At 51.7% G+C, this 25,870-nt stretch overlaps 1 protein-coding gene across 2 annotated transcripts in view; it reads left to right on the forward strand.

The window, feature by feature from the left end:
• The window catches only part of DPP6 (dipeptidyl peptidase like 6), a 764,679-nt gene that overhangs the window by 717,933 nt on the left and 20,876 nt on the right, over nt 1-25,870 (forward strand). For both annotated transcript variants that reach the window (XM_029234469.1, XM_029234470.1), the window contains exons 17-18: nt 11,043-11,090; nt 24,529-24,627. In XM_029234469.1, the coding sequence (XP_029090302.1) occupies nt 11,043-11,090; nt 24,529-24,627 (147 nt within the window). The remainder of the gene's footprint in view (nt 1-11,042; nt 11,091-24,528; nt 24,628-25,870) is intronic.

The raw sequence follows: 25,870 nt of genomic DNA on the forward strand, positions 1-25,870 counted from the left end.
CTCCCGCTGGCCCTGAAGGACAAGCAGGTCTGGATAGTCAGAGGCTCCGGGCTGCATCTGGAGAACAGAGGTGCCTCCTCGTGCCTGACGCACGTGGTAGGCCGTGCAGATCCTCAACGTCTCACAAAATGTGGGACCATGCTGAAGACTGTGGCCCACACTGCTTAGCCAGGAGCCCTGGGGACGAGGGAACACGTGTGTTAGGGCTGTGATGGTGCAGGTGGCACATTGACCAAGAACAGGTTTTTCATCATGTAGGGAATTCCTGCCCAAGAATCCTCCCAGTGCCTGGGAGTCCAGGCTGTCATTCCCTAACCCCTAACCAGTCATCTTGCAATGTGACCACCGGGCGAACGGATGTTAACAGCTCCTTGACTGTATCGTCATGTGCGAGGCATATTCTAGGCATTTTGTGTGTGTCATCATTTAGTCCTCAGAACAACTCTTGAAGAGGGAGAAAACAAGGACCAGCTAATTACAGTAACCTGCTCACCTCCACTCAGCTAGCCAATGATGCAGCTAAGATGAACACTGAGGGTTACTGTGCTTTGTAATTAAGAAATATATGTACACAAGAGGCCAAATGGGTGGACTGTGCCTGGTGTCAATCCTGGCGACACCACAGGCAGTTCTGTGCCTTGGCTTACTCATCTGTGAAACGGGGATATAGTGCCTACTTCATAGGGTTACTATAGAGACTAAAGGAGTTACTATGTGGAAAACACTTAAAACAGTGCCTGACACATGGTGATCATGGTGTAATTATGAACTTGTTGTTGTTGCTATTTTTACTTTTATTATTATTATCACACTGGTGCCACAAAGGAGGGAATAGTCAGAGAAAAGATGTTTGAACTGAGCCTTGAAGGCTATGCAGAGGTTTAGAGGAGACCAGGAGGGCGGGGCATTGCAGAGGGGGACGAGCAGGCACAAGTGTGTGAAGAAGCACAGCTTCTCTTCAGAAAAACGAGTTTGGAAGGTGTGTGTTGGGTGATAGGAGATTAGGTCTGAGAAGGTCTTATATTCCATGCTGGGGGTCTCAGCTTTATCCTGTGGGCAATGGCAAGCGACTCAAGGGTGTTAATCAGAAGAGTGCCAAGGTCAGAACTGGGTGGGGATCCCTGGGCAGCGGTGAGGAGGGCAGCGCTGAGAACGTTACCATGGCAATGGGAGGGGGCACGAGACGCTTTAGCAGGCACAACTGGGGGGACCTACGGAGGAAATGGATGTGGTGGTTTGAGAGAGTGGAGTGTGGAATTACTTCCCTTTAAGAGATGTGATCTGTTCTACAACCTTGAGTCCAAAAAGAAAAGCAGGACTCTCTGTATCTCAGGTAGTGCCCACCTCTCAGGAGCCTTAGGGGGTCAGCTCCTAGGCACCCCATTACCCCGCAGGCAGGTGGCATCCCCGCCTCAGAGATTCTGCACTGAGAACTGAGGCTCTGCCCTCAGGGCACACACCTGGTGCTTGGCCAGTCACTCCTGCTTTTATTCAGTGGGCTGACTGTGAGGGGCCAGGGGACGACGGCAGGCAGCCTGGGCAGTGACACAGAGTGGTGGCCAGCAGGGGGCGGAAGCAGGCAGAACAACGGGCCTCCTTAGTTTCCAACTGGCCTGTGTCGAGATTTGATCAAGTTCAGAAGCAAAGAAGACCTAAAATGTAGCGCATCCTCACTGTGATTATAAAAAGGGGCCTCATTTCTTTGCACGCCATAATTTGTACACCCAGATAAGTACCATTCTTCTCAGGAAGCTGAGCCATTTACTCCAATGAGAGGACATTGCTTGGGAGAATTTAGGGTCCTCCTTGTAACATGATCTCCATGTTCCAGGCTCCCAAGAAATCTACAATTTTTTTTTTTTTTTTGCAGTAAGCGGGCCTCTCACTGTTGTGGCCTCTCCTGTTGCGGAGCACAGGCTCCGGACGCGCAGACTCAGCGGCCATGGCTCACGGGCCCAGCCGCTCTGCGGCATGTGGGATCTTCCCGGACCGGGGCACGAACCCGTGTCCCCTGCATCGGCAGGCGGACTCTCAACCACTGCGCCACCAGGGAAGCCCTACAGTTCTTTTCTTTATGATAGGCTGGAATGTTGACAGTTGCTGTAATCACCAAACTTAAAATACCTTCATTACAAAATTTAGCTCTAAGTGATCTTGTGCACTTTTTAAAAACCAGAGCTAACTTCTAAAACAGGTAATTGGCAACTTTGAGGTTATTCAAGAGAACAGGCCACAGCCTCTGAACTGACTGCACCAACCTCACAGTTTCCCAGGGTGTGCATCCTGTCCATGAATGCTTTGTCCTTCGTTTAATCAGCAAATATCCATTGGCCACTTACTATGAATAAGACACTGTACATTTTCCTACGTGGGATACAGAGTTATATAAAATAGGTTCCTAAGCTCCACGTATAGTTGAAAAGATAAGACATAGTGTATCATTAACAGTGTATCATTAGAACTCAAATAAGAACTTAATGACGTGGGTTGAAATTCGTCACAGAACTACTGGATCACAATGTCAGCAGATGACGAGAAGTGTTATCACAGTTCTGAGAGACAGGACCATACAGGAGCTGTGGGAAGTGTTCTCAGAAGAGCCTTGGTCCCTCCCTGGCCCAGATCCCAGCTCAGCCACGCACAGGGATGAATGCGACAGCCAGTGTATGTTTCATCAGTTCTCTTGTAGTTTGCCTACTCTCACAAAATTAACAAAACTAAGCTCCTTCCTTCATACTTTGTATTCTGTGAATTACGCTGAACATCTAAACCCTTCACCCAGGGTGATGCATACGGGGCACAAAAGTGTTGCTATATCTTGAAGCCAGGTAGTTCCTAAAACCTAACACTTCTATGGATCAACTACCCAAAGATACTAGCTGACTTTGGGGAGCATACAGAGACCCCCTTTTTATGATTGGGATGGTTTCTCTTATTAACATGCCTGTCGTGTGCCCAAAGTGTGACATGTAATTTCTAGAGGAAGAGGTTACATGTGACTGGAAAGGTTAATGTGACATTTTTCACCACCGTTGTGAGCCTGTAAAAACCACCCCCTGATTTCTGTGAACCCCACTGAGTGACGCTACGTACCCTGCTGCATGGGAAATACGATTGCTTTCAAGTGGACGCGTGAAATGGGGTTGGAGCAAAGACTCAGTGCTGCGGGGCTTGGCAGGGGAACCCCAAACCCCAAGGTTGATGTCAGCCACACGAGGCTTCAAAGTCAAACAGCCACAAAATCCATCTGCTGTGTTGACTAGGAAATCTTGTCTTTGGAACAGATATTTTAATTACCTGCAGTAGTTCCAGTAGCTCGGCTAGCACCCTGCTTATTGGTATAATATCACCTCAGCGTATAAAACCCTGTGCATCGGGCATACATAACTCATGAACTGGCAGATAAAAAGATCCGGATGCCATGCCCAGCGGGGCCGTGGCCCATCGTCTGCCCTGGCCAGAGCGTTCCTCACGCTCTCGCTGCTGGCCGCTGGTCTTTGAAACCGTCCATCACCACTCGAGAGAGACTCGGGTGGTGACGGCCAGACCGCCCGAGTCTCCGTTGTTCATATACCGTGAGTGTAGCTTCTGGTGGGAATTATCTGTCACATAAACACCCTCTGAGGATACAGATGAGGGCAGTGAGGGCAAGCACTCTCTGTGTGAACTTTCTTTTATTCTCACGACTTGTTTCTTTTCCAGTTTGTGTCCTTTTTCATTACTTCATTCTCATCTGGAAGTGTCATATCTCTCCATCCACTCAAGCAGGTGTAAGTTAATGTTCTGAACTGAATGGGACTGGAAACCAGAGACACAAAACTAAATATTTTCTGTTTGCAAGTCTGTTGTGTCATTCAAAGCTTTTCTTTTTGTTATTTGAATTTCTCCCCCATCTAGCAGAAAGGTCTTTGCTGACCAAAAGTACCTTATGTGTTGGTTGTAAATTTGCTTGCTTCAGTGTGGTTATTTTCCCTCTCGGGAACAATATAAACTCAGAAGTCAGATTTTTAACTTGAGCCAGAATAGTCTCTGTCGCTAACCAGAGTTTTTAAAAGGCCAAATGTTGCTTTTATTGCAGTTATGTCTTTGTAAGCAAAGGCTGAGCAAATAGAACTGTTTTCATGCAGTTCTGCATTTCAGTTTGAACAAGGGTATACACCAGCTGAGACACACTTACCTACCAAGGACTTAAGAAATATTAGGGGGCTTCCCTGGTGGCACAGTGGTTGAGAGTCCGCCTGCCGATGCAGGGGACACGGGTTCGTGCCCCGGTCCGGGAAGATCCCACATGCCGCGGAGCGGCTGGGCCCGTGAGCCATGGCCGCTGAGCCTGCGCGTCCGGAGCCTGTGCTCCGCGGGGGGAGACGCCACAACAGTGAGAGGCCCGCGTACCGCAAAAAAAAAAAAGAAAAAAAAGAAAGAAGGGGGCAAAGAGAATCATAATAAATATTTTTATGTCTACATGTATGTGTCCATATGTGCCTGCTCACGCGAATCTAGGAGCGTGTGCCTAAGAGTGTGTCCATAGGCGAGCACATAGAGAATCAGGTGTTTAATACAGGACCTAATTGACAGAGGCGTTAACAGTGCCGTAGAGTTACATGCTCTTATTTGAAAGCATATCCTGTACCCTAAGACTAGTCGGAAGCATGCAGACACTGGAAGGGTTGCTGAGAAGGAAGAGAAACGCTGTCCTGCTTCTCCACCCTCACTTTCATCCTGCACCTCCTTGCCTTCCGCTTCCAGCTGAGAACAGCGCCTCCTTCTGGGCACAGGGGTAGAGCATCTCTCCTGCCGGAGGTCCATGTTGCGTCTCGGGGGGGGCTCTGATCGCAGCGTCCTAATCTCTGTGGGTAGGCTACCCCTGTCTCTGGGAGCTGGTGAAGTGAGGCAGCGACTCCCCAGCATCCAGCATCGCGTCTGGCACATAATAGGAACCCTGAGTAGTGGTGTCATCGTTTTTGCTGCAACCTCTGTTCCTCTTACTAAGAATAGACCTTAGTCACCCTATATTCCACATTTGGGACCCAGAGAAGAAAAGTCGCTTGGCTGGAACCACAAAGCAGCTGGTGACAGGGCTGGAACCAGAGCAGGGCTCCAGACCACATCCTTAGTCCCAGAGTCAGTGTGCAGATGTCACAACAGTACACCTTCTGGTGACAGTCATCAAAGCCTGCTTTTGTGCGTGGCTGTCTTCCTATACTAGACTCTGAGCTCCCTGATGGCAAATACTTTGTCTGCTTCTGCCTCTGTCCCCTGGACCTGGCACTGTGCCCTGCACATGGTAGAATCTCAATGCCTATTTGTTGAATTGAAATACATGCAGAGTAAGAAGAAACTATGAATAGGAGTTGTCAGAAAAATAGCTGTTAAGCAGAGTGCTGTCAGGTTCTGACCATCCAACAAACAAAAAACATGATTTCCCGGATTTGGGCCGTGATAGTCTGTGCCCAGATGATGGGGAGGGAGTGACTTAACAGGCAGCAGTGACAAAAGGACAGAAGCTTCCTACTGTTCAAAACGACGCGTTTAATCAGTTAGTTGTTGGCTAGATGCACATGACATCGTTTGGAGGAAGAGGAAGAAAAGTAAAGAAAACCAATTTAAAACTTCGGTGGTGAAGCCCTTCCAAAGTCTCATTAGTAAAAGTATCCTTAACTGTTTAAAATGAGTTTGGAGGGCTCCCCGTTAAATGTTGCAAGCTCCCTGGAATCGTGTGTGTGCTGTTCCTGTGTTTAGCACGTTTCTTCTCTTCTTACAGAAATCCTGGGTGACACTAACCCAGGTCTGGTCAAAGTATCACAAAGCCCAAATATTTTACTCTGAATTGGGAATCTCCTGCTTTTTCTTCATTTCTTATAAGAAAGTTTGTTGAGATTTTGGTGTTTTCCTAAATTATCTGCCAATTTTCAGGAGCCCAAACATCATAGAAGTCTCACAATGATGGGTGATCTTAAAATTCACGCAGAGCAGTGGGTCGAGGCCACCTGGGCCAGAGGAGCTCGTATGATGGCAGTTTGAGGGGGAGAACACCGCTTCTGGACCACGATGGCTGTGGACCCAGGGGACCCAGCTCCCAGAGGAGGGTCTGGGTAACTGGATGGGCTTAGGTTGCAATCAGCCGATTTAAATTATACATGGGGGCTGCTTTTTAACTTTGTGTCCCCTTTAAATATAGTTTTTATTTGTATTGTCTCTGTTTGGCTATTCTGAAGAATATTCTGTATTAAAATAACAGGGAATATGGCACAGTTGTGATGTGGCTCTCAAAAAGAAAACCACACACAATTCAGATCCTATAAGTGGAGACAGCTACCCTCGGTGGTTAGAGAAAAGCAGGGTGGGTGCTCAGTATCAGCAGGGAAACAGTGACCTGAACTGTGAGACACAGGACATGGGAATGGTCTTAGGGGATCCTTCTTTAGCTGAATTTAACTTTGCTGGCTTGACACATGGTGGCCAAGTATATGCTTGGGAAGTCATCCTGCATGAGCTGTTAATCCATTCAGCAAACATTTTGTTCAGGGCACTGATTCCCAGATTCAGAACAGGCTCTGGGATGACTCAGATCCCCAGCCCAAGGATTCCTGTGTGTGTGTGTGTGTGCGCGCGCGTGCGTGCGTGCACGCAGGAGCAGTTATGTTTTTTGAAAGTACAATTCAGCATGCCAGTTGCTACCATTGGTACACGACACTTTTTGAGGCACAAATTAGAAAGAACACAGGAGAAAAGTCTGCAGCAGCACGGTGACGATCTCATTCCTAAATAAGAGGAGAACGAGCAACAACGCAATTTAAGTGGACGGGAAAGGGGAGTTTGCAGTCACACACACACGAAATGCAGATGTCACACACGGAAAGTTGTCCAGCTCCACTCAAAAGTTGAAAAAGGTAACTTAAAGCAATACCAAGATACAATACTTGCCCATTAGAGCGGTGAAAAAGACAACACATTTTTTTAAGTTATACCATAGACCTGCACCCACCCTCAATTAGAGGGCGAGGAGACAGTGTTCACTGGAGTCCAGGGTCTCAGCCTGGGGCGCTAATGCCCTTGTCCCCTGTCTGCCCTCTGGAACCACCCTCCCCTCGTGCGTGATCTGTGCCCGCCCCGCCCCCCCCCCGGAGAGGTTTTCCGGTTCCATTGGCAAAGGCACCAGAGCGGACATGAGCTATGGCCCAGGGTGTTTCAGGAGCTGCTGCGTTTCTGCAGCTCCCTTCTCATTTCCTTTGGCCATGAGCGCAGTATGTTCTAGATGAAGGCTACCCTTTCAGCCCAGATCCTGGAGGAGGACCAGCACGGCCACAGCTGGCCATCTACCAGGATGTAACATTAGCAAGGAATAAACTTTCATTTTTTTAAAGCACTGAGACTTGGGGGTTTTGTGTTTGAAACCACAAGCTTATTTAGTGAAAACCAGCTATAAAACCTTTTTAACAATGCAATGCCAGTAACTAGCTTAACCAACACAGTCTTCCCTGTGTGTGAAGATGTATGTTAGAGGGACTTCTGCAACATGTTTATGGCAATGAAAAAACAAAAGGAAGCCACCTAAATATCCATCAGTAGGGAGTGGACCAAAGAAATACGGTATATGCATGGAATGGAATACCATACATCTGCTGAAAACGAAGGTTTACAGATTGTGAAAATTATTTACATCATTGTATATTACAGTATTTACCATTCTGCAACTTGTTGTTTTCATGCAACGTGGTATTTTTCATACTTACCCGTGTTGATAGGTGTCTGTCTACTCGTTTCACATGCTCTGCGATCTTCCACTGGGTGAACAGACAGACTGCATTTAAGTCATCCCCTCCCTTGCCCATGGCTAGCTCGGCACTTGTGGCTCAGACATAGCTGCTGTTGAGAACGATCTACTGCGTGCTTGCCTCCTTGTGTCCGTGTGCAGGGCTCGCTCTGAGATGTGGTCCAGGGATGGGACTGTCTGGTGGTGTCAGGGATCTTCAGGTTTCACAGCCGTTGCTCAGTTGTTCTCCACAGTGGCTGTGTTTACTCATTCTCTGGGCATTTGGCTTCATTCTCTTGCTATTGTCAGACTGGATACTAAGACAATATAAAAGATGTTACACTGAGGTATGCTATATTATACTGTGTGTGCCATATATGTTATTGTGAACACATACCATGCGGCAAAAATATCTTTTAAATATGCAGAGAAATAATAAATACTAACTCCAAGATAACAGTTACCTCTGGAAAGGGAGCAGACTGAGATTAGGGCAGGGCACACAGGTGACCTCAAAAATCTGTGTATTATGTTTTATTTTTAAAAAGTAAGGCAATATGGTATAATCTTAAGGTCTGATAAAGCTGCATATTTACATGAAAGGTTTTTTATATTTTTTATTTGTATGTTTAAAATAATTGCTTATGTGTAAATTTGACCACTTATATGCAGAGAAACATTTTAGGACATTTTAGAGACATTTAGGTTACTTCTGGAAAGTGGGGTGAGAAGGGTCTTTTACTTGTCACTTTATTCCTTTTTGTAGTTTTTGAATTTTTTTAGAAACATACATCAAGTTTATGGATTTAAAAATAAGAAGGGACTAATCCAGGCTCAGCAACTTTCTTATTGTATGGCTGAGACAAAAAACATAAAGCTCTTGAAACCTGTGTTTTCTCATCTGTAAAATATGGATAGAAGCACCTGCTTTGTAGAGCTGGTGTGAGGATTAGAAATTATTCATATACACACCTAGCAGAGTGCCTTTTACATAGTAGGCACTAAATAAATAATAATTGTTTACATTATTAATAAGAATGGAGGATGTGCTCTGTTTGCAAATTTACTCACCGTGAAATGTGCAGAGAAAAGAGATGCAGGTTCTTTATTTCTCAGTAACTGATCTGTTCTTCCACATGAGTGCCCCATGGGGAAATGGATCTTTGAGCCAGAAAACTTAGTTTGACTCAATAATTTAAACCCACAGCCAGTGCTTAGATCCCCTTCAGTGAGTGCTGTCCCTTTAGGTTAAATGCACAGAGTCTCACATCACTGCTTGCCCCTCCCCGTCCCTGGGTCAAGGGTGCCAGATTTAGCAAATAAAAAGGACACCCAGTAACACAAAATTTCAGGTAAACAACAAATGGATTTTTAGTAGTAAGTCCCAATACTGCATGGGACGTATTTATACTGAAGAATATATATTGTCTATCTGAAATTCAAATATAACTGGCTAAGCTGCATTCTGTTTGGGCAATCCTATCTATGGGTGAATGGGGGAGGGCCACGTGGTCGGGGAGACGAGGCCTCGGACCTCCCGGACTTTGGATGTGCACTGGATAGTGTCTGGGCCTAGTCCCAGGTAGTGGACAGGCTTCAGGTCCACAGCTGCTGTGACCGCAGTCTGTCTCTCAGCTCAGCCAGGCCGGGGGGTGCTCCCGGGCCGGACCAGCCCATCTTGCCCTTCCATGGTACCTCGGACTGCACTGCTTTTCTGCCACATTCTCTCGGGACGCAGGACTAGGATGTCCACTCAGCAGCCCCTGCAGGGTGGGCTCTGAGCCTCACTGTGGTGAGATCCATGGCCGGTACCCTGGCTCTCAACTCAGCTGCTTGTCACGTGGCCCCTTGGAAGCAGGCAGGACGTTCTGATGATGATCCCCCGGAAGCTGCCCAAACAGTACGAATCCCCAGCTTAGGTGCAGCCACCCCTGGGAGTTCATAGCATCCCAGAGACCCCAGCCTGAGGCAGAGGAAAAGCAGCCCTGGGCCTACAGCTCCCAGAACGCGTCCATCTTTCTCTGCGCACCTGCCCTCCGCCAGCCTTCACTTCCTGTCTGTCTCCTTCCTCCCAAGTGCACCAGGGCCGAAGGGGCAGCCTCCCCTGCTCCGTCCTGTGTGTTCTGTGATCATTTGGCATTCGCTCCACGAATATGTAATCGAGCCCCAACTATGTTCCAAACGGTATTCTAGATGCTGCAAATAATGGCAGTAAAGACAGACTTCCAGAATTTGTTCTTATAAATTCTAGAGCTTGCATTCTAGGGCAGTTGAAAGGGCCAATGAACAAATACTGAAAATGCATACTAGAGGGTCCTGCCGTTAGGTATGGGCAGCGCCCTGTGAAGAACAGGCAGCAGGGGCAGGTGGAAGCTGGGCCGATGGTCGTGGAGGGGTCTCTTCCAGTAAGTGGTGGGAGGAGGCATGTGAGCAGAGACTTAATGAAGACAAAGACAAGCTGCGCCGGTGTCTGGGGACGGAGACTTCGGGCAGAGAGAACAGTAGGCCCAGTGGGAACAAGCTTGGTGTCCGTCACATCCCGTGGGAAGGCCCGCCCCGGCCGAACAGGAGTGCAGAGAAGGGGCAGAGATGAAGTTAGAAAAACCCACGCCTGCCTCTTAATACACCTTCAGAATAGCTGCAAAATAATTTACATAAGCCTTTTTCTCTTTCTGGACCCTCCTTTTGCTAAAGAGAATAACGAAGTCGACCTACAGACTTGACCCACAGCTGGCCAGGCCCCCTTCTCACCCCAGGGCTGCAGATTCAGGACAGCCTTGGAGCTGGAAGCTGCGAGCTACGTCACCAGGGAAAATTGAAACGCAGATGAACATTTGCAAAATTATGCCGTTACACTAGTAAGTTTTTACCAAGCATTACAGGAGACCAGTGGAGGTGATGGCTTCCTCCAGGAGGGCCCAGCAAGGCAGCTTTGAAAGGTGACTTAGGACTGAGTCTGCAGTGATAGACCAGAACTCTATGAAGACAACGTGGAATTGTGTCTGGACAGTCAGAATGAGGTTATAAGAGTATAGATGTTTTATGTCATTACAATAATCTAAAACACACACACTTTCCATTGGGTTCATTGTAATTGACGCAGACACAAAGCTAGGAAGATGTGCCTGTAACACCCAGGGCCCGGCCTCTGCCATCGTCCATGGCTGCTGACTCTTCCGCGGAGCTAGGCGCCCCAGGGCCCCTGGTGAGCACCTTGTAACAAAGGCTTGGTTCTCTTTTGTTCTCCACAAAACTCACGACCCCCTTTTTGTTTCTCTGCCCACTGCAGGTCCTGGGGTCCCCACGGTGACCGTGCACAACACGACAGATAAGAAAAGTAAGTGCTTTTGGTCTTTCCTTAACTCTTCCTGCGGCTCAGGAGGAAAGAAGCAGAAAAGCTTTATGAGATAATCTGTGCAGAGTTTCTTTTTGGAGGCCAAGATGGCTCATGTCCTAGCAGTTCAGAATGAAGCCCACGGTCGCCAATACTGATTCGATGGGATGGAAGTGTAGGTGCGGGCCTCCCAGCCAGAAGGTCCCGCAGCTCCACCAGTGCCGAGGCCTGGAGGCCACTGCAGGACGCGCCGGCCTTGCCTGCAACACTCTGGGCAAAGCCCCAGCCGCACGGATATGTGCGTCCAGCCCTGGGATCTGGAGCCAGGCCTGCCTGAGTCCTCCCCCTTCTGAGAATCTCCCCACAGGGCCGAGGAGCCACCTGTCTCCGTGGCTCTGGGGGCATCTTCATGGCACACGGGGCACCTCACGTCCTTGCCACTGCAGGGACGGAACTTTCCAGAGAGTCTCGAGGACCCCACACATGTTGGCGGTGACATGTGCACATGTATATCTATACGAAAAATTGGAACTGATGTGTGCCGTCCCAGGCAGACCGTTGGGAAAGCTGAGAAGTAAAGAGAACTTGACCTTTCTCGGCCTTCCTCTGCCCTAATCCGCGGAGAATCCTGAGCCTTTACAGTCCCACCTCTCCTTCCCATGGTTGCCACCACCCAGGTGCCACCTTCCCTGCAGGACCCTGCTCAGCATCCTACCTTCATGCACGGAGTCAAAGCTCGTAGCAGTTGCTGTAATTCCCTCGGGAAGCCACTCTGGCTCCTGTCTCGATGGCAGGGTTTCAGGCCCCAAGGAGAGCTGGTTAGGGGGAAAGTCCTGAAAAGATCTCCAACAGCATAGTAATCACTGGTTAAAAATGGTTAAAGTGTTCAAACGTCGATAAAATAGATTTATTTAGAGATAGCGTTTAGAAAAAAATCCAAAATGATAATATTCTGCAGAACTATCAAATGATTATCAGAAATTCAGAATTAAAGATAAGTAATAATATAATCAAAAGTAAATAATTAAATCATGTAAACGGAAAGAAAAAAAAGCCAAAAAATGGATGTCAGGATGGATACAAAGCCCACTCAAAACACTTGCATGGCATCACAGGGAGCCAGGCTGAGAAGGAGCTGCTTCTCCTCAGAGGAGGAGGGGTGAGTTTTCTGGGGGAAGAGATGTGCCTGCCCCAAGCCACTTCTCCAGTGTGGTCTACAGTGGGGGACCATTCTACCAGGCTGTGAGATTCGGGGGTCTGGCCATAGTCCAGTGACTGCACCACAGTGACTACATGACACTGACTGCAGTACAGTGACTGCACCACAGTGATATGAGAGGTCACTACTGGGGAAGCTAAGGTTCGGGAGCACAGAACTCAATGCACTATTTTTGAAACTTCCTGCGAATCCGTAATTTAAAAAGTAGATGTAACTCTGCTTAAGAAAGCCATTCAGTTAAATACTTTTACTTCTTTGGAGAGTCCTATTATTTTTCTATCCAAGTCAAGGGGTTATACCTACCTTTTCAGAATGGATTTTGCTTTTAGTCACATTCAGGCCTGGATGTGATGACACCATTAGGGGTCCTGAGGGTCAGGAGCGTGAAAAGCTCCCAACGCCCCCTCCTCCCTCCCCCCACCGCCTTGCCGTTCCCATGGTGCTGGGTAGTCACCATCGCTTTCCTAAGGCTCGGGTGTGAGCAAAAATGAAGCAGATTTGTATCTTAGATATACGGAATAGCATCGACACAACATTTTATTTCTTCTGTTTATAAAATAATGTATGGGGGGTGCAGTGCCTCTAAAAGAGAGTTCTGAGGTATTTTACTGATTCTATTCGGGAAGCCAAACGACCAGTTATTTTCATGTTTGGTTGGTTAGCTGCATTAACCAATCATCCCAGCCAGCATGGACAGACTGGAGGTTATAGGTCGTCCATATTCTATTGTGGCGCTCCTGACATAGCAGGTATTTTTCAGCATTTTACTCTTGCAGTTGAGCTGTCACTCTTGTGGCTGATTCCCAGAGGCAAAGAGAGAGGGCCCAGGGAATAAGAAATAAAAAGCACTTTGCACACGGGGTGAGGTTGGCTCTGCAGTCGGTGTCCCATTCTTCTCTGAAATTTAACAGAGAACCTGGAGGTGACACCGTCGTGCTTCATCTCAGCCACGTGCTGCTTGATGGGACACTGGACAGCATTTACGTCCCGTGCTGACGTGTGGAATCTTTTCTGTCACCTTTGTTGTATAAGCCTGTGCACGTGGTTACATTTGAGCTCGGTTTTCCTGCAGCCTAATGCAAACTCAGGAGATGTTTCACTCTGACTTTCCCTGTTTCTGCATTTATAGTTCTCGGTATAGCTCAGAATTGGTCAGACTTTTGACTTAAGCCACAAAATTAAGTTGGAAAAGGCATGATCTCAATGTGGCTGCTGCTGTGGTACCCACCACCCAAGAGAATAGGGGTGTTTTCGTTCAGTGTCTGATGTATGTTCTGAGATGGCAGTTTGAGGGGCTCCAGAAAGACCCCCTCGAGTACCTACTTCTCCCCGCCCAGCAGGTGCCTGAAATACTCCTGTTGTGTATTCATTCCTGTGGGTGTGGACATCACACCTGCACAAAGGCTTCTTTTAAAATATAAAAATCTCTTAGATCGGGCTTCCCTGGTGGCACAGTGGTTGGGAGTCCGCCTGCCGATGCGGGGGACACGGGTTCGTGCCCCGGTCCGGGAGGATCCCGCATGCCGCGGAGCAGCTGGGTCCGTGAGCCGTGGCCGCTGGGCCTGTGCGTCTGGAGCCTGTGCTCTGCAGTGGGAGGGGCCGCGGCGGTGGGAGGCCCGCGTACCACAAGAAAAAAAAATCTCTTAGATCACTTGGGATCACATTTGGCTACGTTTAACAGAAAACTCAAGATAGCAGTTGCTGAAACTGGATGGAAGACGTGTTGCTTTGTGATGCACAGTGGCATCATGTCTGCATGCCGGGCTGGAAGACGGGAGGGCGGGTGAAGCACAGGGTGGTTCCTGTAACTGAGCGCCTCAGGCTGTCTCCCCGCATGGGCTGCTGACACTCTGCTTCCATCTAAAGGTCACAGCTTGGCCACGTGTCCACCAGGCTGCCAAGGATGCCTGGAAATGTCTTTTATCTGGGCTCCCCACACCTCAAATAAAGTCAGGATTTTGCTACTGAATGATCAGAGCTGCTGTAACAACCACCACCAAAATCTCAGCAGCTTCGTGTATGAGTTTCCTAGGGCCACCATCACACAGTAGCACACGCTGGGGGCTTGAACAACAGAAATTTATTGTGTCGCCTTTCTGGAGGCTGCGAGTCCAAGATCAAGGTGTCGGCAGGGTTGGTACCTTCTGAGGCTGTGAGGGAGACACTGTCCCAGGCCTCTCTCCCAGCTTCTGCAGGTTGCTCTCGATCTTTGACATCCCTTGGCTTATGGAAACCTCACCCCAGGCTCTTCATCTTCTCCCTGTGTGCATGTCTGTGTCCAAATCTGCCCTTTCTATAAAAGGACACCAGTGGGCTTCCCTGATGGCGCAGTGGTTGAGAATCTGCCTGCTAATGCAGGGGACATGGGTTCGAGCCCTGGTCTGGGAGGATCCCACATGCCGCGGAGCAATTAGGCCCGTGAGCCACAACTACTGAGCCTGCGCGTCTGGAGCCTGTGCTCCGCAACAAGAGAGGCCATGATAGTGAGAGACCCGCGCACCGCGATGAAGAGTGGCCCCGCTTGCCACAACTAGAGAAAGCCCTCGCACAGAAACGAAGACCCAACACAGCAAAAATAAATTAATTAATTAATAAACTCCTATCCCCAACTTCAATTTTAGTTTGATTTCTCTGCAAAGACCCTGTTTCCAAATGAGGTCACCCTCACCAGTCCTGAGGGTGAGGACTTCAGCATCTTTTGTGGGGATGCAATTCCACCCAACACTCAGCAGAACGAGGGTTTCTATTTCGCGCACACAAAATGCAGGTTGCTCTCCTGGTAGGAACCCAGGGCTGCAGGCTCCTTCTAGAGTGTGGCCCCAGCATCTTCAGGGCTCTGCTTCTGGCCCTGGAGACAGGAAGAGAAAAAATGGGAAGGTTTTGTGATTTTTGTGTTGAGGCCTAGCGGTGGTGTGTGTCCTTTCCAGCCAGAACTCCAGCACGTGGGCCCACCTAGAAAAAGAGAAGCTGTGTGCCTGGGAAGGGGGAGAAACTTTGATGAGTTAGCAGTCAGTATCACAGGAAGTAAAAAGGAGAGTGAATCTAGGAGGCCTGTCCCTGAAAGGAGTGACCTAGTGGGTAAGTATGGGCCATTCTTGTGTAGATTACTTTGGTCTGACCATGAAGGCCCTTTCCAGACAGGTGTGGTCAATGCCGGGGAGGCTCATAGAAGGGGGGTGACCCCACCAAGGAAGGTTCTCTGACTGTGGCTGTGAGCACCAGGGCCCAGCATGGAACCATTAAGGACAGGGGGACCAAACGGCAGGGAGCGGGGCTGGTTGTAGAGGTGTAAGACCTGACCCTACACTGGAAGAGTTTAGCATCGCTTAGGACATAAAAGGCATAAAGATGAAGGACAGAAAATGTAATAATAAACACAAACATCTAGGAGAAACCATAAAGACTTACATATTCATTAGTGCCTGGTTTGAGCAGTGGTTTGAGTTCTGGGTCTTCCTCAAACCCAGAGACAAGGTCCTGGAAGACCTGAAAGAAGAGCCCAGCTTTGATCTCAGGCTTCAGAGAAAATGGGTCACAGGGGCTTTCACATTTGGTAGGGATTTGAGATTTAGGTTATTTCTGTGATTTTGTAAATTGTCTTCATTTTCCCCACACTGCTGTGGGAAGCAGAACTGGTTTCCGGAGACATCTCAGTGGAAAGTTGGCAGGTGATGCTGGAGAATAGGTTTCCTGTTGCCCTTCATGGCCCCAGCCCCAAACGCAGAAACGCAGGGACGAAGGGTCAGCCGCTCGCGGGAGACCACACCGCTGCCTCCCTCCCCAGCAGGGTCTCCCCCACCCACTCCCCAGTTTCACCCAAGCCTGGCCCTCCGTCTGCGTTTGCCTCTGACATGTCCTCTTCGGGGGCCGCGTCCCCAGACTTGTGCTCCACTGCTCCTTCATCCCATATCTGTCTTCAGCTGCAACCCACCGCCTGCTGCCCCGACCCTGCCAGGTAGGCTCCTGACTCCCCCCCAGGCACACCTGGCAGGTGCATTCAGACAGCTTTGATGCCCTAGCAAGTGTCTGGTAATTGAGTGTTTCCCAGACTTGAATAATAAGCAGACCCTATATAAAGGGGAGAAAGTAAGACTTCTGACAGTATGTCTGCGGACCCCAATTTAAGAACTCGGCTTAAACTAATGTCTTATTTCCTAAGAAATGCATTTCAATCCTAAACAGGCGTGGCAAAAGAGAGGTTTTATATTTTTAATCAGCAAAAGAATTGAACTTTTGCTTATCATTCAAATGACCCAAAACAATTAATTCTCAGGTAACAAGTGGTCTTCTGTCGGAATGGTGGGCAGGACACGTGACAAGGGATGGTTTACTTGTTGACGATACCGGGAGCTGTGAGATGCTGCACACCCCCTGGCTCGTGGCAGAGTAGAAGGGAAACCTGTTCTGTGCTGGGAGTCAGAGACTTCAGAGTGAAGACAGTGTTGACGGCGAGTCCAGCCTTTCTTTTAAAGACTGGAGCTCAGAGACCGCGAGAGACGCAGTGTCCGCTCCGCGCCTCACGGCTCTCGGGGTGCATCCTGTACTTACTCCCTGTTGACTGTGTTCTGCAAAGGTTGTGCACGTTGGTCCTGCCTGGCTGTCGGAGCTCAGCTGAGCATCCCTCCTGGCTGCCCCCGTCTGGGAATAACCCGTAATCACCACCCCTGTGTGTGTAGTAGATGCCAGACCCAAGGCCTGGATCTCACCTGTCACCCCACGTCCAAGGGCTCCATCCCCACGGTACCCGTCGGGTGGTGCGTGACAGAGCGCGTTTACCCACATCCCCTTGCTCCCTCCCTCTCGTGACCCCGTGAGGAAGACCTCACAGGTAGCATAGGCTCTGCTCCCCAGAAAAGACAGCCCAGGTTCAAGCTGCAAGAATACTGACAGCTAAGACTGTTTCTTCTGGAATTCTTACTGTTCAGGAGCAAATACTCTCAATAAGAGGAGAAAGTGAGAAGAAATTTTTAAAAAGAGAGAAGGAGGAAGGAAGGGAGGGAGGAAAGGAGAACAGCAGAACGTCACAAAGTTAACCCACGAGTGGGCTCAGGTTTTTAAAAAGACTTTTCAAATGTTTAGTTTCTTCCGTTCCCTCTGTCCGCCCATGAGTGGCATACGCCCACCAGGTGCCAGTCGCAGGGGTGGGACAGGAAGGCCGTGTGACTCGCACATGGTGACTAGGGCAGGACCCCCTGCCTCGGCCCCCTCCCCGCGCCGTTCCCTGTGCTGTGCCAGAAGCTGACGCCACAGGAGAGGCCTGGGGCCGCCTGGAAAATAACAATTGAAGGCTGCAGGTCCCGATAGCATGTCAAACCCAGAGTCCAGCCCGCGGGCCTTGGCGGCGGGGAGTCAGCCGGGGATTTTTCTGTGTGTTTAACTTCTGGTGTGTCTGGCGTCGGCTCTGGAGCCTCCCTGCCATCTCATCTCCAGCTGCGCCAGCACAGAGCACAGTGCCCTCAGGTTTTGGTTTGTGTGTCGAACTGGGTGGGCCCCTCTCGGGTGAGGGCCGAGCCGGTGCCCCCAGACCCTGGGCCCGTCCGAGCCTTGGGGCTCCTCTGCTGGGCTCGGATCCACGTGCGTCACGTGCAGGACCACACGGCTCACTGAGCAGCCCTCGGGCCTCAGGTGCGTTTCACATGGGCTGTGCTCTTCGGGGCTGAAAAGGCTGTGGAAACGCTCCAGGAGCATCACAGAGGCAAGCGGTGGGCTCTCCATCCCCCCAGCTGGCCCTGCCTGCAAGAGCTGTCCTGTGAGTCTCGGGCTCCGAGAGGCCACGCCGTGTGCCTGTGCTGCCCGAGGCTGCGTCGTGAGCGTCTCCTGGAAATAGGACCTGGAGAAAGGCTGGAGGCCTCAGGAGTGGCGGTGACAGCGACCGCGACCTCAGGCAGGTTACAGAGCTGGCTTGGGGCCAGCGCTGCTGCGGACGCTCTGTGTGTTTCCACTCGTCCCACCCCACCACAGCCCGTGAGGCAGGAGCTCTCACTACCCCCGTTATTCATGAGGAAAACCAAGGGCGAGGAGCGCACCTGAAGTGGCCCCAGCTGGAAAGCGCTGGGGCACAGCCCGTCCCTCCCCTCGGGGCGCCGAGCAGCTCAGCCTGCGGCCAGCGCGGCCAGGGGCTACTCAGGCCTAGTGGCTCCATCCTGCGCCTGCCCTGAGCCGGGCCAAGGATCCTTTGCTCTGGGATGAACCCCGCTCAGCCCCGGTGTGCAGCCTCGGGGAGGATTCTGGGGTCGGCAGGACCGAGCCCTTGAACTGCACCCCGAGTGCTTAATCCCCGTCAGCACCACATCTACCACTTCTATTTAACATAACCAAGTAACCGCTTAATACCGAGGACCAGCCTGCCTGAGGCTTCCCGGACAGTACTGAGCGCGAGCCTCACAGCAAGTTACCTGAGATCACATGGCCACGACCAGGCCAGACCTTGGTTCATGTGACCCTAAGCACAAGGTCCCACACCCGGGCCCCAGGAGCCCAAGGCCTTTGCTTTGCTGTCACCTGAGTGATGTGCTCACAACCGCAGCATCCCTGATCACTGCTCCAGAGGCAACCCCGGTTGAATCCGACGCAGCGCTGAGTCCCTGATGGTGTTCGGGCCCGGCAAGCAGAGTACAGAGCTACCTCAAGTCGGGAGGGCAGGTCCCACTGGCGTGCGGATCGGAGGCAGGACGTGAGGCCACCTGCCCACAGCCCAGTGGCCCGCAGGTGATCGGGCTCTTGGGGAGGTGGCCTTTGGGCAAAGTGTGGAAAGCCTGGACGTCCAGCTGTGTATGGCCCACGTGGGACAGTGACAGGCAAACAGAAGCCGTGGGAACACAGCTCGGCAGACGGGCCCCGAAGGTCCGGTCAGGGTCGGACGGCAGCGATCGTTCCCTGGATCCCAGCCCTGCTCTGAAATTCGAAATTACTGTTTCGGAAGTCTTTGTCTTTCCTCCTTCTCTGCTCCCGACCCCAGAGCCACCCGGGGAATATTGGACTTCTTTCCCTTTAGAAAATCTTATCTGCAGACAGAGCCTGCGGTGTCACAGATGTGACTCTGAATTATTTAGAAGCTGTTTCCTTAACGTAATTATGGTCGGGACCGGAGCACACCCCTCAGGTGCTGGCGCAGGAAAACCGGCACAGTCGCTGCATTAATAGTTGCTGGCTTCAGTGTGAGTGTGAGGGGGGTGTGAGCTCGGCGTGCGGACACAATTCAGGTGCAGAGGCCTGCGAGCACCACACGCCTCCCTGCCCGGCACAGCCCACGGGACAGAGTGCCACAGGCGGTTTCAGCGTGGTCTGTGTCCTGGCAGCGCCCGCAGTGTCGTGGCAGCTGCTCACAGACCCCAAGTTACCGGGGCGCCCGGTGTGCCTCCTTCACCAGAACTCCTAGACAGGGCCTCTCCTTCCCACTCCCTTCGGTCGGGTTTTTACACAGAAGCAAAACCAACTCGCACGGCCGGCTGGAATCATAGGCGTTATTCTTTGAGATTGTCCCAGACACAGGCTGTTTGGTGTCTGTCCCCTTTCTCACTCGGTTCTCTCTGCCTGGGAGACCCCCCTGCCATCTTCCTCCGAGGGCCCACCCAGGGGATGTCACCTGTGCTGTCAGGCACGTGGCAAGCAGGTAGGATGGGGGGATGCCAGGAGGTGCCAGCCAGCGTGTGCCCGTCTCGGTCAAGGCCTCAGCTGTGTCTGGAAAGTCCTCCGGGTCCGCCGCTCCCCCCCGCCACACACACACACACACACACACACACACACACACACACACACACACACTGGCAGCCCTTCTGGAGGGACAGGTGACGATTGGGTTTACAGACGGCTCGCTCTAGGCCAAAACACGGCAGGTTTGGGGGCGAGCTGGTGTTTGGCTAACAGAGTGCGGAGTGAGCAAAGCACATGGCACCTTCTGCCCCTCAGGACACCTGCCTCGGCGTCCCTGGGACGCTGGAGGGCCGGCAGGTCCACGGCTCTGTGCCCTTTCCTGAGTTGGGATGTAGTTGATGGGGTGGGAGCCACGCACGGCCCCTCTCACCAAGCCCACCCGCCTGCCAGCACGGTGCCCACACCACAAATGCACTTACATCACCCTGCTTCCAGGTTGCTTAGAATCTGGCTGGAGAGAAAGAGAGACACGGCAAAGAGAACAATTACCACCCAAACTGTGTGGCTTAACAACTGGACGTTGGGAGCTGGAGAACACAGTCTCCAGGTGAGATGGGGGTCTGGAGGGCATCCGTGCCAGCCTCAGGCCGGGGTCCAGTCTGAGCCGTGCAGCCCCGGGGTGGGCAGGCTGCGTCTGCGATGCTGCAGCCACTGAGCAGGGAGGACGGGGCCCTGATGCTGCCGGGACAGGTGCACAAGAGGAAGCTGTCCGAAACACGCCGGGAAGGGCTCAGAAGAACCTGGCGGGCAGCCAGACTCGAGTAATCTGCAATCTGCATGCAGTCCCCGCTCTCCCGCTCCCCTCAGAAACACGAGAGAGGGGCGGGCGGCTCTTCTCTCCTCTGGCTCGGCTGCTCATTGGCTTCCAGTTGATTCTGGTCATTCGTGTCCCCAATCCGGCCAGGTGGCAATTCCTCCAAGGCCCAGAGCCAGCAGAGTCTCAGAGCGGCCGCGGTCACCACCGCTCGGCGGCTGCCCGCTGGGGCACAGCCGGGGAGCAGCCGTCATCAGCTGTCCTGGCTCTTGCAGGCTCCATGCGCCCAGATCTGGTAATGGCTGATTCCACCGGACAGGAGACGGGCTCACGTCTGACTGAGGAGTGGCCGTTTGCATGCTTCAGACTGCAGGTCCCCACGGCCCCGGTGTCAAAAGAAGAACCCTTCGGGAAGAGGCCGGTCTTTTCTTATTTCCTCTGCCGTGCTTCTGCCCTCTCTGAATGCAATTATGGGAACAAATAAAATGGCTTAACTCAGCTCCCTTGTGGGACAGCCAGCTCTCTGCTGGTAAAACCAGCTGTGTGGGCAATCACTAAACGAGGAATCTAATACTTAACTAAATTTAATAGTCTGTTGCTTTGGCGCCTTTCTGTGAAGGGTGGCATTTCAGTACAGAGGGACTCGCTAGTCCTGTGGAGGCCGTGTGCGGTCAGGACAACCGTGTGCGGTTAGAACGCCGTGTGCGGTTAGGACGCCGTGTGCGGTCAGGACGCCGTGTGCGGTCAGGACGACCGTGTGCGGTCAGGACGACCGTGTGCGGTCAGGACGCCGTGTGCGGTCAGGACGCCGTATGCGGTTAGGACGCCGTGTGCGGTTACGACGACCGTGTGCGGTTAGAATGCCGTGTGCGGTTAGAACGCCGTGGGCTCCCGCACGAAGCCGCGGCTCCCGGATCCAGGGACAGGGAACGCAGTGCTTCGCTGGCAAGTCTGTGTTCTCGTTAACTCCACGCAAGCCGAGCTTGTAGGCTGCAAAGCAGCACGTCAAGCCTGAGCCCGAAGCTTCTCCTTCAGGCTCATCTGGTGTCAGAAATATCAAATCCCGATGCAGACTCGCGGAGAGAAGGTTATAACAGACCTTGAGAGGCTGCACCAGGTCTCTTCGTTGTGAAGTTTGATCATCCAGGTCGGCCCCCGCTGGAGCCTTGTCCATCCCCCAGAAGCAGAAGCTCGGTGCTGCTTCTCTGACAGCAAAGGACCCAGCCTTGCTCCTGACCCTGAAGACATTCTTCCTGGGCTCCTGACGACTCCCTCATCCTCACGAGTGTCCGTTTCTCTGGTCTGACCCACATTCGCACACCCCGAGTCCCTCACCTGTCTCCACCGGGGCTTATCTCATAGGGAGGCAGAGAGGTCCAGGTCGCGGTCCAGAGGGCTGAGGCTTCCAGAAGACCCTGTAAGGTCTGTGCTTCAGCTCCTACGCCAAGCTTGGGTTTGGGTTGCCTCGATGCATTTCCTCAATTCCCAGAATTAACTAAATACTAACTTGGGTGTACCATTAGTCCTTCAAGCACTGTCAACTTTTCAATCAATTGAATAAAAATGTGCTTCAGTTTGGGGGGTTTTTTTGCTTTGTGCGGGAAGCAGTGGTTAATAGGCCTCAATCGCTTCGGCTCTTACTGCTAAGAGGTCTGAGCGCCAGGAACCTCTGAGAGCCTTCGGGCTTTCTGAAACACCGAGGAGGACCTCTCAGTCCTTTCCATGTGGGAAAAGGAAGAAAGACTTGGGTCGAAACCCAAACTCGGCTACTGTGAAGATGCATCATTTCCGGAATATGAATCAGATTTCCACAAACAGCTCTATGTATTAATGTTCCTGGAAACTAGTGTGTTTTGTCCCTGGGATGGGACTGAACACTGATGCCTTGGATGGGATAGGGTCAACCAGGCAAATGACCATATCTCCTAGAGTTGGTGTTAAGTGCACCTGGAGAGGGGTACCTGAGGTGAAGGGTCAGGGCTTCTCTTTGAGGAGGTGATGTTTGACTTGATGGAGGGGGAAGAGCCAGCAACATAGGACAGCAAGTGCAAAGGCCCTGAGGCAGCAAAGAACTTGAAGAATGCTATTCTTTTTCATTATCTTGTGGAGCTCCCTTCTAATCTTCCTGCCCTATAAGTGTGGATAGAACATGGGGAATAGATAGTTGATATCTCCTAAACCAACTCCTCTCAACAGACTGTGTATGCCTGGGATGCTGTGTTAAAGGGCCGAGGGCACTTGGACTCAGGGAATGAGTGCCCTCTCTGCTCTGTTAGGAGTTTGGGCGGGCAGTAGGGCAGGCACACCATGCCAGCGTCGGGCATCCCCTCCCGAACTTGCATGTGTGACCACAAGGTCGAGGGTCCCTTCTGGCTTTCCACAAAGGACAGCATTTCTTGCATGCTATGTGGCGGGGGCCCCACTTCAGATTTTTTTGTAACCCTACCTGTTTGAGTGTTAGTTTCACCATTTCTTCCCTCACCTTTTCACCAAAGCTGAGTATGCAAATACGTGCTTAACAAACTTGAAAAACATCTTCTGTTTTGTTTATTTGCTTTTCACCAGCCCTGGGAACTTTGAGCTGCCTCTGCCCCCGCAAAAGTTCTTCTGTTTTGTTTCTTTGCTTGTCACCGGCCCTGGGAACTTTGAGCTACCTGTGCCCCCGTAGAAGTTCTTTTGTTTATTTGCTTGTCACCAGCCCTGGGAACTTTGAGCTGCCTCTGCCCCGCAGAAGTTTGCTTATCATGCTCAGAGGCCATCCTCATGGCTCCACAGAAAAGACACTCATTGCTGGAGGTCCTGGTCATGAGCAATGACTCACCTGCCCAGCCTGTGTGGAGTGGACGCCCACGTCCGTGTAGGGCCCGCTGTCCTCAAAGGCACTTATCACGGAGGATGCTTGTGAGATTAGCTTATTCTTTAAAATGTTCACAAATGTTTCAAAGTGACTTGTGGAGCCAAACGTTGAGCCCCTTGAAGATAAAACTTCCTTTCAAATGAACCACAAGTTGTCCCCAGGTAGGACTGAGGTGAGAGGGGAGAAAAGAAGTGGGGTGGGTTCTGTTACCCACGGAGGAAGTCTGACACGTAACAGAAGGGCCACGTCCGCAGGGGATCAGTGAAGAGGGCTGATGGGGGTAGAGGGTCACAGCCAAGGCCTTTTGAGCTGTTACAACCTAAGGGTCACAGAGCTGGTGTGTCTACGGTGCAGGTCAGGGTAGAGCCGCCTCTCAGACTCCAAGGGAGATGGGCCAGCCCCCCTGCACTGCGGCTTATGTGGCTTCACTAACAGCTCGAGTGCCTGTCCAGACCAAGGTCCCCAAAGCCAGACCCCCTATGACTAAGGCAAGAAACCTGAGCCCAACCACTTTTCCTGGGAAACGTAATAACGGTCACGCTCCAGCTTCTGCTCTCCTTTCTGTAGTGTTATTGAGGCCACAACATTTGTAAAACCGCTTGTCCTGACAGGCACAATGTCGGTCTTCCAAAACCAGCAGTCTTGAGACCAAGCACACCTAAAGCAACATGTGTGTGGGAGAGGGAGAAACGCCGTGGGGAGTGAGGATCGCGGTGGGGCAGGGGCGCTGGACACAGTGGAAGAACCTGCCGTCTGCCTGGACCCCCTGCCCTGAGCTCGACTCTCCCCTCGTGCTGGGACCTGAGCGCATGATCTAATGTGTGCAGCTCTGGTTCCAGCCGTGGAACCAGTGGCCCTCTCCTCTGACGTAGGAGCTAGTGACAGGAGGCGCGTGAAGACTCACGGCGTCAAGAAGCGGTTACTGAATCTGAGTGTGTCATTTTTTTCTCTCTTTCAGAAATTTTTGACCTAGAAACAAATGAACACGTACAGAAAGCCATAAACGATCGGCAGATGCCTAAAGTGGAATACAGGAAAATCGAGATCGACGATTACAGTAAGTGCTCCGTTTGCTCCTTTAAACGGGAAAACCAGCGTCTGCTCAGAAACAGCCTGACCGTGACTGCCGGGTGGGGGGTTGCGGGGGAGCACGGGCTAGAACTGCACCCTCAGCAGCGAGGGGGACCGGGGGCCAGGGGAAGCTCACGCCGAGCTGACTGCGCTCACAGCCAGCATGCTCGCTCTGTGACACAAAGACAGGAGCACGTGATTTCTGTCCTCGAGAGGCTGATGGTTTAGACAAGACCCCAGACGGAAACCCGCTCCTTGTTGGGGCGGAACCGGTCATGATACCGTCCAGGAAAACGTGTCCCTCTGGAATCTCCCCTTCTGTGCCATTGACGTTCTTGGTGCTTCATCATCTTATGTCTAAATGTTGCTCGTGGGCTGAGAGGCGTCCTGGAAGCTGGAGAACCAGCATGAGGGATTGGTGGTCGGTGCAGCCCATGGCCATCCAGCGCTCTGCCTTGGCTTGTGTCCTTCTCCCTCTTGAACTGTCCGTTCAGCCATTCGATAAGCTTTAACGAGCACGTGCCCTGCAGCAGGCACCCCTAGGCCCCGAGGACCCCAGAGCACTGGCTGGAATGGGACTTGGATCTCCTGGAGGGAAGCAGGGTTCTCATAGCCTCCTCGCCTCTGCAGACAGTCCCCCATCAGCCCAGCCCGGAGCTTTGCCACCCAGCGGGCGTCTGCCCTTGGGGACCTCAAGTGCACAATGCTCCAAACTCATCTCACCGTCCTTCCCCCAGCACTGTGTCCCCCTCCACGCGCTCCTCCTTTTGAGGGTGACACCCTTCGATTGTGTTGACTGGTTTCAGATAACTTAGATTTCAAACCTTGAAGTCATCTTTGAGGCATCCATTCAGGTACCACCTGCCCCTCGTCTCTGAGGTTGGTGAATAGACTTCGTCTCCTGAGCTAACTTAGAAGGTCGCCAGGGATCAATGGAAAAGAGTGCGGAGATTGACTAGTGATGCCTGAACTGCAGGCCTGGGCCGGGGGAGCAGGTGGTAGCCCGAGCCTGTGTCTGCTGCCCCAGACCATGTCTGGAAGCTCCTTGTCTGCCCTGCCCCTTCAGTGGGACAGCGGCTTGTCACTAGGGCTGGTGGGCCCTGGAGTATCACTCAGCACCCCTTGTTAGATTGGACCCAGCCACCTGACAGACCGTGAGCCCCTAAGGGCAGGAACCAAGGCTCAGCTTGTGGAACGAAATCAAACCCACCCAGAAAGTGCATCCCGTA

Source organism: Monodon monoceros, unplaced genomic scaffold (assembly GCF_005190385.1).
Source record: "Monodon monoceros isolate NGI ecotype Baffin Bay Population unplaced genomic scaffold, NGI_Narwhal_1 Super_Scaffold_2, whole genome shotgun sequence".
Lineage (NCBI taxonomy): Eukaryota > Metazoa > Chordata > Mammalia > Artiodactyla > Monodontidae > Monodon > Monodon monoceros.